General features: G+C 40.4%; 1 protein-coding gene across 2 annotated transcripts in view; it reads right to left on the bottom strand.

Annotated features, from left to right (window-relative positions):
* SETD2 (SET domain containing 2, histone lysine methyltransferase) overlaps positions 1-17,243 on the bottom strand; it is a 119,760-nt gene that overhangs the window by 77,487 nt on the left and 25,030 nt on the right. Inside the window, exons 2-3 of one of the 2 annotated variants that reach the window (XM_079713138.1) lie at positions 6,728-6,797; positions 928-5,288 (exon numbers count right to left, since the gene is read on the bottom strand). In XM_079713138.1, the coding sequence (XP_079569264.1) occupies positions 928-5,288; positions 6,728-6,797 (4,431 nt within the window). The remainder of the gene's footprint in view (positions 1-927; positions 5,289-6,727; positions 6,798-17,243) is intronic. The other variant, XM_079713139.1, reaches the window with a different exon arrangement.

Below are 17,243 nucleotides of genomic sequence, written 5' to 3'. Positions count from 1 at the left end.
GCCTGCCGATGCAGGGGACACGGGTTCGTGCCCCGGTCCGGGAGGATCCCACATGCCGCGGAGCGGCTGGGTCCGTGAGCCATGGCCGCTGAGCCTGCGCGTCCGGAGCCTGTGCTCCGCAACGGGAAGAGGCCACGGCAGTGAGAGGCCACGTACAGCAAAAAAAAAAAAAAAAAAAAAAAAAAAAAACACAGACGTAGAGATTGGACTTGAGGACATGGGGAGGGGGAAGGGTAAGCTGGGACGAAGTGAGAGAGTGGCATGGACATATATACACTACCAAATGTACAATAGATATCTAGTGGGAAGCAGCCGCATAGCACAGGGAGGTCAGCTCGGTGCTTTGTGTCCACCTAGAGGGGTGGGATAGTATCGGGAGAGTGGGAGGGAGACACAAGAGGGAGGAGATATGGGGATATATGTATCTGTATAGCTGATTCACTTTGTTATACAGCAGAAACTAACACACCATTGTAAAGCAATTATACTCCAATAAAGATGTTAAAAAAAAATGTTCAGAATGAAGGAAAAACAAATCCAATGTAACTTTTTTCTTCTCTAAAAGCAGACAATTTTGCTGGAGTTTTGTTTCACTTTCTGCCACAGTTTCACATGTAAAAGAAATTTAAGAAAAACTGGGCTGGTCTATATACTTTTTTTAATGTACTTCTAGAACCAAAGAGGTAATGGGACCAAAAAAAAAAAAATTTAGACATCCCCTTCCTGTTGAGGGGGGGAGGGGAATTGGGGGACTATACACCATCAAATCTAAATAGGTAAATACACTTTTCAAATTTTTTAAGTTACATTTTATCACACAACCATATTTCATACAATTGAGCTCATATGTTCTGAACGTTTGAAAGTTAATTTTTTTGCCCACAAAACGAGGTTAATACTTGTCCAACAAGTATTAATTTGGCTTACCTTTCTGTTAAATAAACATTTTCTTCAATCAGATCAAAGTAACAAGGCATCTTCCCTTGTTTGGCACATTCCTTCCACCGCTGTGGGTCCCTGAAGTCTTCCATGACACACGAAGGCCCAACCAATGCTGAGCCTAGAGGCACTGCTGTCTCTCCCTGCTCTACCTCCACTCTAACTTTCTTTCTGTCCTGAAGCTCACCATCACTTTCAGAATCACTCTCCAATTCCTGTCTCCTTTTTTTAAGAGGCCCTCTATCTTTCATATCATTTTTTTCTAAGTTTTTCAAAAGATCTTTCTTCTCATTCACAGCTAAAGAGTCCTTAATGGAATTGCTGCTTATTTCAGGTGCTTGCACTGACCCCTTGTCCTTCTGAAGGGCCAGAAAAAATTTATTGGACTGGCTTGAAAAGTGAGATCCTCCACGTTGATCCCAATTCTCCTCCTCTTCACGGTCATCTGTCAAGGAATCTGGTACCTGACCTTGAATTCGATCATACACAACCCCAGTTCCAGGTGGTCTACCTGCTGATCTTGGATCCCAGTAGCCATTGCCTTGCCAGTAATTACGTGTCCCACTATACTGTTCTGCACTTTGCTGATATTTGTGTCCACCATAGGCTCCATAGCTGCTGTCAGGTTGCTGATATGTGGTAGTAGGCTTTTCTTGTTGAGAGAAGTCCCACCCTAGATTTCTGAGCTCTTCTGATGAACGGAAACCATCCACTCGGGAGATCTCACAAGAAGAAAAATTTGACTCTGTTTTTCCCAGTCTACTATCTGGCCTGTTAGGGAAAGTGGTCTGTTGCCGAGACTTACTTGAGACATCTTCAAAATCATCAGAAGAATAAATTGGCAGCTCTTCTTGCTGCCTAGAAGTTATTTTGGCTTTCACTGCTTCCTCAGAATTTGGATGACCTAGAGGGTCAGATTTTATGTCTGTATGACTTGTACTATCAACCCCATCACTCTGAGGATGAGCAATTTCAGACAGGTGATTATCTATCTGTTTTCGACTGGGCTGTATAAAAGAAATTTCTGAATTCTTCTCTGTTGCTTTATGAAAGAAGAACTTCTCAGTTTGAGGACAGGCTTTACTTGCTATACTCTCAAATTTTTCCTCATATGAATGCCTCCTTGGCTCCAATCGCTCATCTTCCCAGTGGTCAGAATAGTGTCTGTAACTTTGACTGCTCCGAGAAGAACAAGGACTTGTTTCTTCCATGGGCAAAGTAGAATTCTTTGGCACAACCACAACAGACTGAAGACGGTTTCTTGGAATACTGCTATCATCAGAATCCGTATCTTCTGAATCACTTTCATCACTTGAACTTTCGGAAGAACCAGAATAATCTTCATGGACAGTAGATACAATCTCTGAGGCATGACCACTACTGTCACATTTTAAGGTATATGTTACACCATCACTGTCCTCCATGATTAAATTCAAATCACAAGAAGAAAATACAACTTCTGAATCATCAGAAGTATGTGCATGTCCTCTTCCACCTTCTTCATCTAAAGAGATTTCTGGTCTTCCTCTTCTATCAGGCAGTATGGAATTCCCTTCTTCTTGAGCCTCTTGCACACATTTCCCAGATAGTCCATTATTATGCCTGTTTCCCCAGGAAGCAAATCCTCTTCCTGAATCAGGAAGGCCACTACCTACTTCTATTATTTCTTTCTCTGCATGCTTTAAAAACTCTGAGCTTTTACTCTTCAGCACAGCATCCAAAACTGGAGATGTATTCTCTCCACATTGCAAGAGAGTTAAACTGTCTACTTTTATTCCTGGTGGAAGACTCTGAAGAGATGAAGCAATACATGAGCTCCCTGTAGGTTGATATAAATCATCAAAATGATTAACAGAAGCTGAACTAGTACTACCAACACTCTGCTTATATTCTCCACATGCAAATTTTGAGTGCTGATCTGTCAGACTTCCATTATCACATATAACTGTTTTTGATTTCAAATGCACATTCATAAAGCTATTTGAAGAAATCTTCGTTACTAAAGGCTCAGTATTTTCAGCTCCGGAATGACATAAAGAAGGGCAGTTGTTGTTTGAAGTACAGTATATATCTGAATCTTTGGTTTTACAGCAAGAAACTCTCACATCATCTGGCTCTTTAACTATTGTTTTGGAATAATCTATAGTCATAACTGGCAAAGATATGAGTTGATCCTGGTGTGGCGACACTGGAGGTTCTGTTTCTCTAAATGGGCTTTCTGACCTACTATGCTGCATGCGAGTATCATCCAAGTCTTTTTCTTTACATCTATTAATATTTTGAAATCCATTTGATGAAAGCATGCACGTTTTGACCAAAGGGGATACCTCTGATCCAGTCACACTATCATCAGAAGACATCAAAACAGTGTCACGTTTAGAAGTGCAAAATGTTGCCAAATCAGATTCTGCCCCAGGTGATCCGTTTATATTAAATTCTGTGGGACAATAACTTCTTAATTGATCATTCTTCACTTTACATAAAGAGTCTAATTCCTTAATACTATCATGGCTATCATGTCCTATAAATTCAGACTTAAAAACAGGTGATTCATCTAGCTTTTTAAAAGTAGGTGAATCATTTAATCGATTTAATGGAGATGGAGACCCAATCTTCTCTCTTTCAGGAACTTTATTAATCGTTCTTAATTCACTACCTTTTGAACAAGGAGTCTGTAAGCTAAAAGAATGAGACTGTTTGATTTCCTCATTCAATTCTGTACAACAGAAAGAATTTTTAAATTTATCAGACTTGGGTGCAGGTTTTGAAGGGGCAGATTTATAACGGGAAGCACTGTTACCATGCTTGGAATATGATGACCCCCGTCGGAATCCCAGTTCATTAGTGGGAGAACAACATCTTTTCATTGCTTCATTTTCTGAAGTCCTTTTGGATTCTCTTTCTAATTTTGAAGAATACTTTCCTCTCTTCTCCATCTCTAAGTAAGAGGAGTCAGTTTTACAATCTCGATCAGATTTAGAATAGGAGGATGATGTCCTTAGGTCTTTGTAAGAGGAAGAATGAGATGAGGTGCGCCTTGAGTATGTCTTCTTATACTCATCTTCTGAATCAGAACTTTCTCTTGCCCTGTTATCTGTATATGGCCGAGAATAGCGTGCCCTCTCTCTATAAGGGGAACTCCTATGGTAGCGACGATCAGAGTCATAATAATGGGATCGTTCTGACCGAGAATAGGATGAACTAGTTCTAGAACCTCTGTCAGATCTAGAACGAGACCTGCTCCGCCTTCGCTCTCTCTCTGATCTACAGCGAGAAGATATATAACGAGTATCTCTTTCAAGTTTTGAGTAGCTAAAATATTTATCATCTCTCTCTGTTTTAGATCGTGAAGATTTCCCTAAATCCTCACTTTTTAAAGTTGTTAAGCTCTTTTTTGAATCTCTTTCTTTTTCAACGTTGGCTGAAAATTTTAAATCATGTGATCTTTGACTTGAGGAAGTCCGTACAGAATCTTCATCAGATTCTGAACCAAGAAAGGTGCCTTCAGATTGTGAGGATTTCTTCTTAGAACCTGTTTTCTTAGAGCCCAGACTACTCTTAGAACTATCTGGAATTTCTTCTTCCTTCCCAATATGGGAATCTTCTTTTTGTGAAGGAATATCTGCTTGCTCATTCAAATTGTGAGTTATGTGTTCTTCTGAACTATTAGATACAGGGTCCTGCTTAGTGTCCACTTCTGATGATTCTGGTACAATTGTAACTGGTGGTTCCTTCAACGCTCTAGCAGCTACATCTACTGGTGCTGTCATCAGAACTGTCACTGGTGTGTGTGGCAAGGCCACTGGCTCTGTTACTGGTGCTGGTAATGAGGGTGTTGTGGCTTGGGGAGGTGGAGGTGGTGGAGGCGGAGATGAGGGTGGCGAGTCTACAGTTGTTGATTCTGCTATGACTGCTGGTAATGGTACTATGGGAGGAGATGGAGATGCCACTGCTGTGGTAGAAGTCAGCAGTGGCCTGGATGTTACATGAAGCAGATGTTTCTTAAAATGGATTTTGCCCAATTCTACCCTTGATTTTGGTGGGGAAGATTCTTCTGTAGTAGATAATGTATCTCCAATGTCCATTTTAATTTTAGGGGTCGAGTCTACTTGAAGAGGTACAACTGGGGAATTTGGAGTATCATTTTGCTTTTCACTGCCAAGTGCCGTCAGAAACCTGTTCTGCAAAGTTTTCTTTGTAAGGCTGAAGCTGAATGACACCTTCTGTCGCCCCTGTTCCTCCAAATTAACTTTTGTCTTGGTGCCTTTGGGCAAAAACCGACTAGAAGCAACACCTTTAAACATTGGTCCTTTGATGAAACCTGTTTTCTGCACATTTTCAATCTTTGCCTATAAATGAACAAAAAAAGCAGTTACTACTACAATAAAGTTACTTTCAAATGGCTAGCATCACAGTTTAAAAATGTCAGGGTAATGAAAAGTCCTTTTTAATGACAAACAGCATGAATTTCATTAAGCTATATATGCATTTTTTAAAACTCTTTATTACGGAAATTTTCAAACATACCCAAAAGTACAGAGAATGGTTTAATAAACCTCTAAGTACACATCCTCAGTTTCAACAATTATCCATATTTTTCCATTCTTATCTTAAAGAATTTTATCCAGTTTTATAACTATTTTCCAGGCAGAATTTTTAATGAGAATTTAAAAAATAATCTGATGTGTATTTCAAGATACACTACAAGAGCAACAGCTAACATCTCAGTAATGAAAATACTTTGTTCTTGTGTCCAATCTGAGAAGAAATATCAGAAGTCATTATAACCAGTGGTCTTCTGGTATCACATAGAATCACTTGGGTACTTGGTAGAAATATAGATCTGTGACAAAACTCCAGGAAATAACAATTCAATAGCTCTAAGGTGAATAAGAAAGTTTATTTTGTTTTGTTTTTTGAAAACAACCATCTCAGGCAATTCTGAGGGATTTCCTAGATTTGGGAAACCACTGGTATAGAGCAGTCTCCCATCTCACTCATTTCACAGATGAGGTAACCAAATGGGGACCAGGCCTTTCTGCCTTCCTGGAAATTACTCTGTCCTGGCATACTACTACTGCATCTGCCTGGGCCCCACACACCCAGGCCATGCTGATTTATAGTCTGATCCTACCGTGAATGACAACTACAAAGTGTACATCTAAGAAGACTTCACCCTTCATTATTTGCCAAACCACCAAAGGAACTGATGGGTGTTAGAAGTTAAAGGCATAACCTCGGTTGTAGACAGAACAGCAGAAAAGTCTATAGCAACAAACTCAAGCCTAAATTAAAGATAGTACACTTGCCATCTACCACATTTTTCTAACTGACATTCTTTAATCAACTCTGGCTATTTAAGAGAACAGTTTTCCACTTCAACATGGTAAAATCTGAGATCAGTTTTCAAAATTATACAGTTACCATTCAAGTGGGAAAGTAAATGTTTTCACATGCATTATCACAGAGCAGTGGTCTTCAAATACTTTTTAAGAGAGAAAATTCACTTTTCAAATTGAATTTTACATGGAAGCTCAACGTGTAAAAACAGGTAAAAAGCTGTCTCCCAAGTTGCCAGCTTCCTTTACCTTGACTAAAGCTCTTGAAACTCCAAAGTCTAAAAACCACTTTCTTGAGATATACAACATCCCTCACTGGAATGAATTACTATAGATCCAAAAACAAAACTAAGCAAAAACTATTACTTCATTTCACATTCAAAATGATAGCTAAATTTTGAATGTTTTCAAGCTCATAATTGCTGAATATCTAATTAAATTATACTTACCTCATTTTCTTCTTCTCTATTGTCATCCAGCCAAGAAAGCATGCAAAAGAATAAAAAGAAATCATAAATACTTAAAACCGATTGAAATGTAAGTTGTTTTTTATTAAAACTTAGGATACCTACAACCTCCAGGTATATTCTATATAGGCTGTCCGTTCCTTCATAGCCTTAGTTACATTTAGCATAGCAAACGTTTAATGAAGATAGTGTCATGCACTGTGCTAGGTGATGGAGAGAAAAGGTGAATAAAGCAGAGTCCCTGCCCTCAAGAAGCTCTTACAGTTTCCTGTAAATACAAAATATAATTTTGTTATAAAAGTAATTCCAACATAATGGAGTAAATACAAGGATAGAAATATGCACAAATGTAACAGCAATGAGGAAGATAAACAACTCAGTTTAGTCGAAGGATAGGAATGCAAAGAATCCTTCCTAAAAGAAAAATTAGTTTTTGAAGAATGTATTTGAAGGGAGATCTTTAACGAAGGAAGATCCCAGGCAAAGATATAGAGATTAAAACATAGAGCAATATGAGCAAGGAAACTATAAAATAATGTTATCTGAGTATAAAGCATAAGGCAGAAAGAAGCCAATAATTAGCCAAAGTAGGGAGCAGTGGCCAGGTCCAGAGGCCAGGTCTCTTACGATGAGAAACATTTTATCTTATGAATTAGTGGTTCTCAACCTGTTCTGGTATCCATTCAGCAGTCCCTTTGCTTAATGCAAGGTTTACACTCTACATGAGAGAATGTGGCTTTCTGAGCTCACAGTTATATTCTAACAAAGATAACCACACTATGTCCTGACTGAGGAATCAAAAGCTAAAAGTCTGGTGTATACCAGTGCACTGAAGCACACTGGGGGAAGAGAAGATACAAAAGGGTTTTAGGCTATAACAGCCAGATTTGGTTTTTTTTGTTTTTTGGGTTTTTTTTTTTTTTTTTTGCGGTACGCGGGCTTCTCACTGTTGCAGCCTCTCCCGCTGCGGAGCGCTCCAGACGCGCAAGCTCAGCGGCCATGGCTCACGGGCCCAGCTGCTCTGCGGCATGTGGGATCTTCCCGGACCGGGGCACGAACCCGCGTCCCCTGCGTCGGCAGGCGGACTCTCAACCACTGCGCCACCGGAGAAGCCCCCAGATTCGTATTTTAAGCCGGTGTCTCTGTAGGCTATGAGGCAAGACTGGAGTACAATAATCTGTCTTAAATGCCCCTTAAAAGAAATGTACTAAAAATCCTTTCCCTAAATGTAGGCTTTACTCCACTGTAATTCAGTCCATTCACCAGAGTCCATGGTAGCCATACAAAACAAAGTAATGAAGGGGAAACAAAGTTGGCAATACATGGATGAGATCTAAAGCAGTGCCAGGGTTAAACACTTTTTTCTACTCTAAAACCATAAAGACTACAGAGATGTGACCTTAGAACTGCTGTATTTCATCAATTCTATGATATACATTTTTCCCATATATAACACCTCTACACAATGCATCAATGTATCAATAACATCACAATCTAATTGGCAGAGATTTTTCCTTTCTTAGTGATTAAAAAAAATAGTGTCTCACAATATGGCATACTAGATCCGATTTAAATTAGTACCATGTGAAATTTTTTTTAAAGAACAGAAAAGGAACTTGGAGATGTCCAAGCATTTGGAATGTCATTCATATTTGTACTCCTCTTTTCAGTGGACGTTTTAGAAAAAGCATTCATGGTTGTCTTCACGGTATCCATACACACAAAGTGCTGGAAATACTGAGGTTACCAGGACCCTTTCCTAAGACTCAGCACTTATACTTTGGATAAACAAGTGAAAAGAATTCTGACAAGCTGTAATCAAAGTGATCACATGATCAAAGGGCTAAAGAAACATTATAAATGTGGGACCTGAGTGGGCATGTGAGGGAAATAAAGTTTCAATTCAGAAATCAGAAAACTGCTTGACAAAGATAGCAAGGCATTTCCCATAACTTGATAATATTTTTTTAATTTATAATAAAAAGGGGACTTCCCTGGTGGTCCAGTGGTTAAGACTCCGCACTCCCAATGCAGGGGGCCCGGGTTTGATCCCTGGTCAGGGAACTAGATCCTGCATGACGCAACGAAGACCCTGCATGCCACAACAAAGACCCTGCATGCCGCAACAAAGACCCAGTGCGGCCAAATAAATAAATAAATATTAAAAAAAATAAATTTATAATAAAAACAATATAAGCACATACAGAAAATTTGGGGGAAAATATCAAATTTTTCTCATCTTAAAATCATTTCATGTTAATAGAAATCAAATTACACACAAGCAAAAAGAAAAGTCCACAATCCAACCCATCCAGAGACAACTGCTGCAAACACCTTGGTATACAGAGCCTTCTAACACTTCTTTTGTGTGTGGAGAGGGCATTAAAACAGAGGTTTTTGTTTTTCTTTTTGAGTACAGTAATCATACCATACAAGTCATTCTGTACCTTGCTTCCCCCCCATCATCATAAATACAGCAGGTGAGCAAACGAGGTGTTTAGATCAAAGGAAAAAAATTGAATCACTGCAACAGATGGAGGAGGGAATGATCTTGAGAGAAGGGGATACAGATGAGTAAAGACATAGTTAAGTTTCAAAATAAAGCAAGAATATTCCTTTTGGCCTGTATTTCTCTCTGACATCATTAGTTGAAAGTTAGGGGCAGGGACAAGGTAAGAGACTTGAAAAAATTCAAGTGTGGGGAACAAAAATAGAAGCAGACTAATCTTCAATGTTGCTGCCCCAAGTTGGACATTACTAATTTATAATCAGAGTCATTGGCACACTTATGTTACTTCCCCTTGCAGCATTAGGCTATCTAGAATCAATGAGGAGAAACAACTGATGAGTTACTCTATCAAGCTGGGTGGGACAAGAGAGGTAGAAGGCGGCAAGGGGCTGAGAGAATTGAAGGCATTCCCAAGAATGATCCACAGATAATAGAATAGGGAGTAAAATCTGAAGGAAGCTGATAAACTGAAGGAACAGGGTAGGGACAAGATAGCAGCAGCTTCAAAGAGTAGATTTGGTGGAAACCAGAAAAAGAAGTAGAAGGGTATCATGAAGGAATTGGATATTATGGTCAGACTAATATTTCAGAGTTGGAGTACTCATCAGGAAATAATACCTAGGTGTGGCCAGGTGAGTAGACTGCCACAGCAATAAGAGGACAAGCCCTTTTTAAAGATATTAATGAAATTGTGAGGCCATAATTAATAGCAAGAACCAGCCACAAATGTTTCTAATAAAAGAACACCTGCGGGGACTTCCCTGGTGGTGCAGTGGTTAAAGAATCTGCCTGCCAATGCAGGGGACACGGGTTCAACCCCTGGTTGAGGAAGATCCCACATGCAATGGAGCAACTATGCCCATGTGCCACAACTACTAAGCCTGCACTCTAGAGCCCACGAACCACAACTACTGAAGCCCACGTGCCTAGAGACTGTGGTCCGCAACAAGGGAAGCCACCACAATGAGAAGCCCACACACCGTAACGAAGAGTAGCACCTGCTCGCCGCAACTAGAGAAAGCCCGCGTGCAGCAACAAAGACCCAATGCAGCCAAAAATAAAAAATAAATAAATAAATTTTTTTTTTTTAAAGAACACTTGCTTTGGTAAATAATATAATGTCAAGAACAAAGAATAGGGTTTTTGAAGGAAAGTTGCTGGAACAAGGGTATGGAAGCCACAGGTAAGAGTACTGAGCCAACTGTGCCCTGCCATAAAAAATGAGGCATGCGAAAGAAAACAGGCATTTAAGTCTCCAGCGTGGGATTGTGCTAGAGTGCCTTATTTCTTCTTTTGAAAAGCTACTACAGAAGAAAAACCAGAGGATACCGCAGCCAGTTTTCTGTCAAAAACGTACAGTATGCAGATCTGTAGCTTACTGAAGAACTATAAAGAATTCTGACTAATCCATGTCAATGCAGAGACAAATCTCTATTAGGTCACAGGACACATGTGGGAAAAGACTTAATTAAGAGTTTTAGTCATAGCAATCTCAAAGAACCAAAGAAAGACATGATTATTCAAATCAACAACCAACCAACTTCTCAGGCTAGAACATAAGAAGTAAAGTTTCCAAAGGGAGGCCTGGTATAATGAGAGATATTTGGCCATATCAACAATATTCATAAACGTAAACAAGTTGGATAGTAAGAGAATCTATTCTAGATACCATGTTACACAGGAAATGTTTATAGTTAAAACGGAAGTATTTTTATCTACTGTGGAAAAAAGACAATTTATAGCAGTGGTTGCCAACCTTTTGGGTACCAGGGACCAGTTTCATGGAAGACAATTTTTCCACAGACCGGGGTGCGGGTGGGGGGGCGGTTCATGCAGTAATGCGAGCGATGGGGAGCAGCAGATGAAGCTTTACTCGCTGGCCCACCGCTCACCTCCTGCTGTGCAGCCCGGTTCCTAACAGGCTGTGGACCGCTACTGGTCCTTGGCCTAAGCGCTGGGGACCCCTGACTTACAGAACCTTAGTGATTTATTTCAAAATATCAGAAAACTTCCAAGATAAAATAGTCTTATTTTGCTCAATTCCAAAACTTGGACCTATGACCAACAGAAGTATAGAATGACAGATTTTACCTCATTTTAATTTAGAACATTTTAAATTAGTTTTCTTTCTCTATTTGAAAAAGTAACACATGTACACAGGGGAAAACGTTATAATACAAAAAGATATACAACTAAAATTAGATCTCTCTACGTACTGACAACTATTGTTAAGTTTCGTACATCCTTCTAAAAACTGTGTGCATATATGAGCAAATACATTACTTTTGACTCTGGGAGGGCTCACGCCACGGAATACTTTCCAGAACTTCTGCTGCCAGTGTCCTTGTCCTCATGGTGAGCCACAGCCACCCACTGCCTCTGCAGGAGAGCTTCCAACACTAGCAGATACATCAGAAATACATCTACACGTGGAACAACTCCTACAGAACACCTACTGAACGCTGGCAGAAGACCTCAGACCTCCCAAAAGGCAAGAAACTCCCCACGTACCTGGGTAGGCAAAAGAAAAAAGAATAAACAGAGACAAAAGAACAGGGACGGGACCTGCACCAGTGGGAGGGAGCTGTGAAGGAGGAAAGGTTTCCACACACTAGGAAGCCCCTTCACAGGCAGAGACTGCGGGTGGCGGAGGAGAGCACAGCAACAGGGCTGCAGAGGGCAAAGCGGAGAGATTCCCGTACACAGGATTGGTGCCAACCGGCACTCACTAGCCCAAGAGGCTTATCTGCTCACCCGCCGGGGCAGGCGGGGCTGGGAGCTGAGGCTCAGCTTCAGTAGGAGTGCAGGGAGAGGACTGGTGGCGTGAACACAGCCTGAAGGGGTTACTGCACCGGGAGGGAGTCCGGGGTGGAAAAGTCTGGACCTGCCGAAGAGGCAAGAGACTTTTTCTTCCCTCTCTGTTTCCTGGTGCACGAGGAGAGGGGATTAAGAGCGCTTCTTAAAGGAGCTCCAGAGATGGGCGGGAGCCGCGGCCAACAGCGCGGACCCCAGAGACAGGCGTGAGACGCTAAGGCTGCTGCCGCCGCCACCAACAGGCCTGTGTGCGAGCACAGGTCACTATCCACACCTCCCTTCCGGGGAGCCTGTGCAGCCCGCCACTGCCAGGGTCCCGGGATCCAGGGACAACTTCCCTGGGAGAACGCACGGCGTGCCTCATGCTGGTGCAACGTCACGCCGACCTCTGCCGCCGCAGGCTCGCCCCGCATCGTGCCCCTCCCTCGCCCCCCAGCCTGAGTGAGCCAGAGCCCCCGAATCAGCGGCTCCTTTAACCCCATCCTGTCTGAGCGAAGAACAGGCGCCCTCCAGCGACCTACACGCAGAGGCGGGGCCAAACCCAAAACTGAACTCCAGGAGCTGTTCGAACAAACAAGAGAAAGGGAAATCTGTCCCAGCAGTCTCAGGAGCAGCGGATTAAATCTCCACAATCAACTTGATGTACCCTGCATCTGTGGAATACCTGAATAGACAATGAATCATCCCAAATTGAGGAGCAAGATTTATTATATTTTTCCCTTTTCCTCTTTTTGTGAGTGTGTATGTGTATGTTTCTGTGTGAGATCTTATCTGTATAGCTTTGCTTTCACCATTTGTCCTAGGGTTCTATCCGTCCGTTTTTTTTTGTTTTTCTGTGTTTTTTTACTTAAAAAATTTTTTTTCTTTATTATTTTTTATTTTAATTATTTTATTTTATTTTATCTTACTTTATTTTATTTTCTTTTATCCTCTTTCTCTTTCTTTTTCTTTCTTTCTACTTTTTCTCCCTTTTATTTTGAGCCGTGTGGATGAAAGGCTCTTGGTGCTGCAACCAGGAGTCACTGCTATGCCTCTGAGGTGGGAAAGCCAACTTCAGGACACTGGTCCACAAGAGACCTCCCAGCTCCACGTAACATCAAAAGGCGAAAATCTCCGAGAGATCTCCATCTCAACACCAACACCCAGCTTCACTCAACGACCAGCAAGCTACAGTGCTGGACACCCTATGCCAAACAACTAGCAAGACAGGAACACAACACCATCCATTAGCAGAGAGGCTGCCTAAAGTCATAATAAGTCCACAGACACCCCAAAACACACCACCAGACGTGGACATGCCCACCAGAAAGACAAGATCCAGCCTCATCCACCAGAACACAGCACTAGTCCCCTCCACCAGGAAGCCTACACAACCCACTGAACCAACTTTAGCCACTGGGGACAGACACCAAAAACAACGGGAACTACGAACCTGCAGCCTGCAAAAAGGAGACCCCAACACAGTAAGATAAGCAAAATGAGAAGACAGAAAAACACACAGCAGATGAAGGAGCAAGATAAAAACCCACCAGACCTAACAAATGAAGAGGAAATAGGCAGTCTACCTGAAAAAGAATTCAGAATAATGATAGTAAAAATGATCCAAAATCTTGGAAATAGAACAGAGAAAATGCAAGAAACATTTAACAAGGACCTAGAAGAACTAAAGATGAAACAAGCAACGATGAACACAATAAATGAAATTAAAAATATTCTAGAAGGGATCAATAGCAGAATAACTGAGGCAGAAGAATGGATGAGTGACCTGGAAGATAAAATAATGGAAATAACTACTGCAGAGAAGAATAAAGAAAAAAGAATGAAAAGAATTGAGGACAGTCTCAGAGACATCTGGGACAACATTAAATGCACCAATATTCGAATTACAGGGGTTCCAGAAGAAGAAGAGAAAAAGGGACTAAGAAAATATGTGAAGAGATTATAGTTGAAAACTTCCCTAATATGGGAAAGGAAATAGTTAATCAAGTCCAGGAAGCACAGAGAGTCCCATACAGGATAAATCCAAGGAGAAACACACCAAGACACATATTAATCAAACTGTCAAAAATTAAATACAAAGAAAACATATTAAAAGAAGCAAGGGAGGGCTTCCCTGGTGGCACAGTGGTTGGGAGTTCGCCTGCCGATGCAGGGGACGCGGGTTCGTGCCCCGGTCCGGGAAGATCCCACATGCCGCGGAGCGGCTGGGCCCGTGAGCCATGGCCGCTGGGCCTGCGCGTCTGGAGCCTGTGCTCCGCAACGGGAGAGGCCACAACAGTGAGAGGCCCACGTACCGCAAAAAAAAAATAAATAAAAATAAAAAAATAAAAGAAGCAAGGGAAAAACAACAAATAACACACAAGGGAATCCCCATAAGGTTAACAGCTGATCTTTCAGCAGAAACTCTGCAAGCCAGAAGGGACTGGCAGGACATATTTAAAGTGATGAAGGAGAAAAACCTACAAACAAGATTACTCTACCCAGCAAGGATCTCATTCAGATTTGATGGAGAAATTAAAACCTTTACAGACAAGCAAAAGATGAGAGAGTTCAGCACCACCAAACCAGTTTTACAACAAATGCTAAAGGATCTTCTCTAGGCAAGAAACACAACAGAAGGAAAAGACCTACAATAACAAACCCAAAACAATTAAGAAAATGGGAATAGGAACATACATATCGATAATTACCTTAAATGTACCTGGATTAAATGCTCCCACCAAAAGACACAGACTGGCTGAAAGGATACAAAAACAAGACCCATCTATATGCTGTCTACAAGAGACCCACTTCAGACCTAGAGACACATACAGACTGAAAGTGAGTGGATGGAAAAAGATATTCCATGCAAATGGAAATCAAAAGAAAGCTGGAGTAGCAATTCTCATATCAGAGAAAACAGCCTTTAAAACAAAGACTATTACAAGAGACAAAGAAGGACACTACATAATGATCAAGGGATCAATCCAAGAAGAAGATATAGCAATTGTAAGCATTTATGCACCCAAAATAGGAGCACCTCAATACATAAGGTAAGTTCTAACAGCCATAAAATGGGAAATCAACAATAACACAATAATAGTGGGGGACTTTAACACCCCACTTTCACCAATGGACAGATCATCCAAAATGAAGATAAATAAGGAAACACAAGCTTTAAATGATACATTAAACAAGATGGACATGATTGATATTTATAGGACATTCCATCCAAAAACAACAGAATACACATTTTTCTCAAGTGCTCATGGAACATTCTCCAGGATAGATCATATCTTGGGTCACAAATCAAGCCTTGGTAAATTTAAGAAAACTGAAATTGTATCAAGTATCTTTTCCGACCACAATGCTATGAGATTAGATATCAATTACAGGAAAAGACCTGTAAAAAATACAAACACATGGAGGCTAAGCAATACACTACTTAATAACGAAGTGATCACTGGAGAAATCAAAGAGGAAATAAAAAAATACCTAGAAACAAATGACAATGGAGACACAACGACCCAAAACCTATGGGATGCAGCAAAAGCAGTTCTAAGAGGGAAGTTTATAGCAATACAATCCTACCTTAAGAAACAGGAAACATCTCGAATAAACAGCCTAACCTTGCACCTAAAGCAATTAGAGAAAGAAGAACAAAAAAACCCCAAAGTTAGCAGAAGGAAAGAAATCATAAAGATCAGATCAGAAATAAATGAAAAAGAAATGAAGGAAATGAAAGCAAAGATCAATAAAACTAAAAGCTGGTTCTTTGAGAAGATAAACAAAATTGATAAACGATTAGCCAGATTCATCAAGAAAAAAAGGGAGAAGACTCAAATCAATAGAATTAGAAATGAAAAAGGAGAAGTAACAACTGACACTGCACAAATACAAAGGATCATGAGAGATTACTGCAAGCAACTCTATGCCAATAAAATGGACAACCTGGAAGAAATGGACAAATTCTTAGAAATGCACAACCTGCCAAGACTGAATCAGGAAGAAATAGAAAATATGAACAGACCAATCACAGGCACTGAAATTGAAAATGTGATTAAAAATCTTCCAACAAACAAAAGCCCAGGACCAGATGGCTTCACAGGAGAATTCTATCAAACATTTAGAGAAAAGCTAACACCTATCCTTCTCAAACTCTTCCAAAATATAGCAGCGGGAGGAACACTCCCAAACTCATTCTACGAGGCCACCATCAATCACCCTGATACCAAAACCAGACAAGGATGTCACAAAGAAAGAAAACTACAGGTCAGTATCACTGATGAACATAGATGCAAAAATCGTCAGCAAAATACTAGCAAACAGAATCCAACAGCACATTAAGAGGATCATACACCATGATCAAGTGGGGTTTATTCCAGGAATGCAAGAATTCTTCAATATATGCAAATCAATCAATGTGATACACCATATGAACAAATTGAAGGAGAAAAACCATATGGTCATCTCAATAGATGCAGGAAATGCTTAAGACAAAATTCAACCCCCATTTATGATAAAAACCCTCCAGAAAGTAGGCATAGAGGAAACTTTCCTGAACATAATAAAGGCCATATATGACAAACCCACAGCCAGCATCGTCCTCAATGGTGAAAAACTGAAAGCATTTCCACTAAGATCAGGAACAAGACAAGGTTGCCCACTCTCAACACTCTTATTCAACATAGTTTTGGAAGTTTTAGTCACAGCAATCAGAGAAGAAAAAGAAATAAAAGGAATCCAAATTGGAAAAGAAGAAGTAAAGCTGTCACTGTTTGCAGATGACATGATACTACACATAGAGAATCCTAAAGATGTTACCAGAAAACTATTAAGCTAATCAATGAATTTGGTAAAGTAGCAGGATACAAAATTAATGCACAGAAATCTCTTGCACTCCTATACACTAATGATGAAAAATCTGAAAGTGAAATCAAGAAAACACTTCCATTTACCACTGCAACAAAAAGAATAAAATATCTAGGAATAAACCTACCTAAGGAGACAAAAGACCTGTATGCAGAAAATTATAAGACACTGATGAAAGAAATTAAGGATGATACAAATAGATGGAGAGATATACCATGTTCTTGGATTGGAAGAATCAACATTGTGAAAATGACTCTACTACCCAAAGCAATCTACAGATTCAATGAAATCCCTATCAAACTACCACTGGCATTTTTCACAGAA

The sequence above is a fragment of the Hyperoodon ampullatus genome (genome assembly GCF_949752795.1).
Source record: "Hyperoodon ampullatus genome assembly, chromosome: 10".
In the NCBI taxonomy this organism is placed as follows: domain Eukaryota; kingdom Metazoa; phylum Chordata; class Mammalia; order Artiodactyla; family Ziphiidae; genus Hyperoodon; species Hyperoodon ampullatus.
The sequence above is the reverse complement of the archived record's forward strand: the minus strand, read 5'-3'. Positions and strand labels throughout refer to the sequence as shown.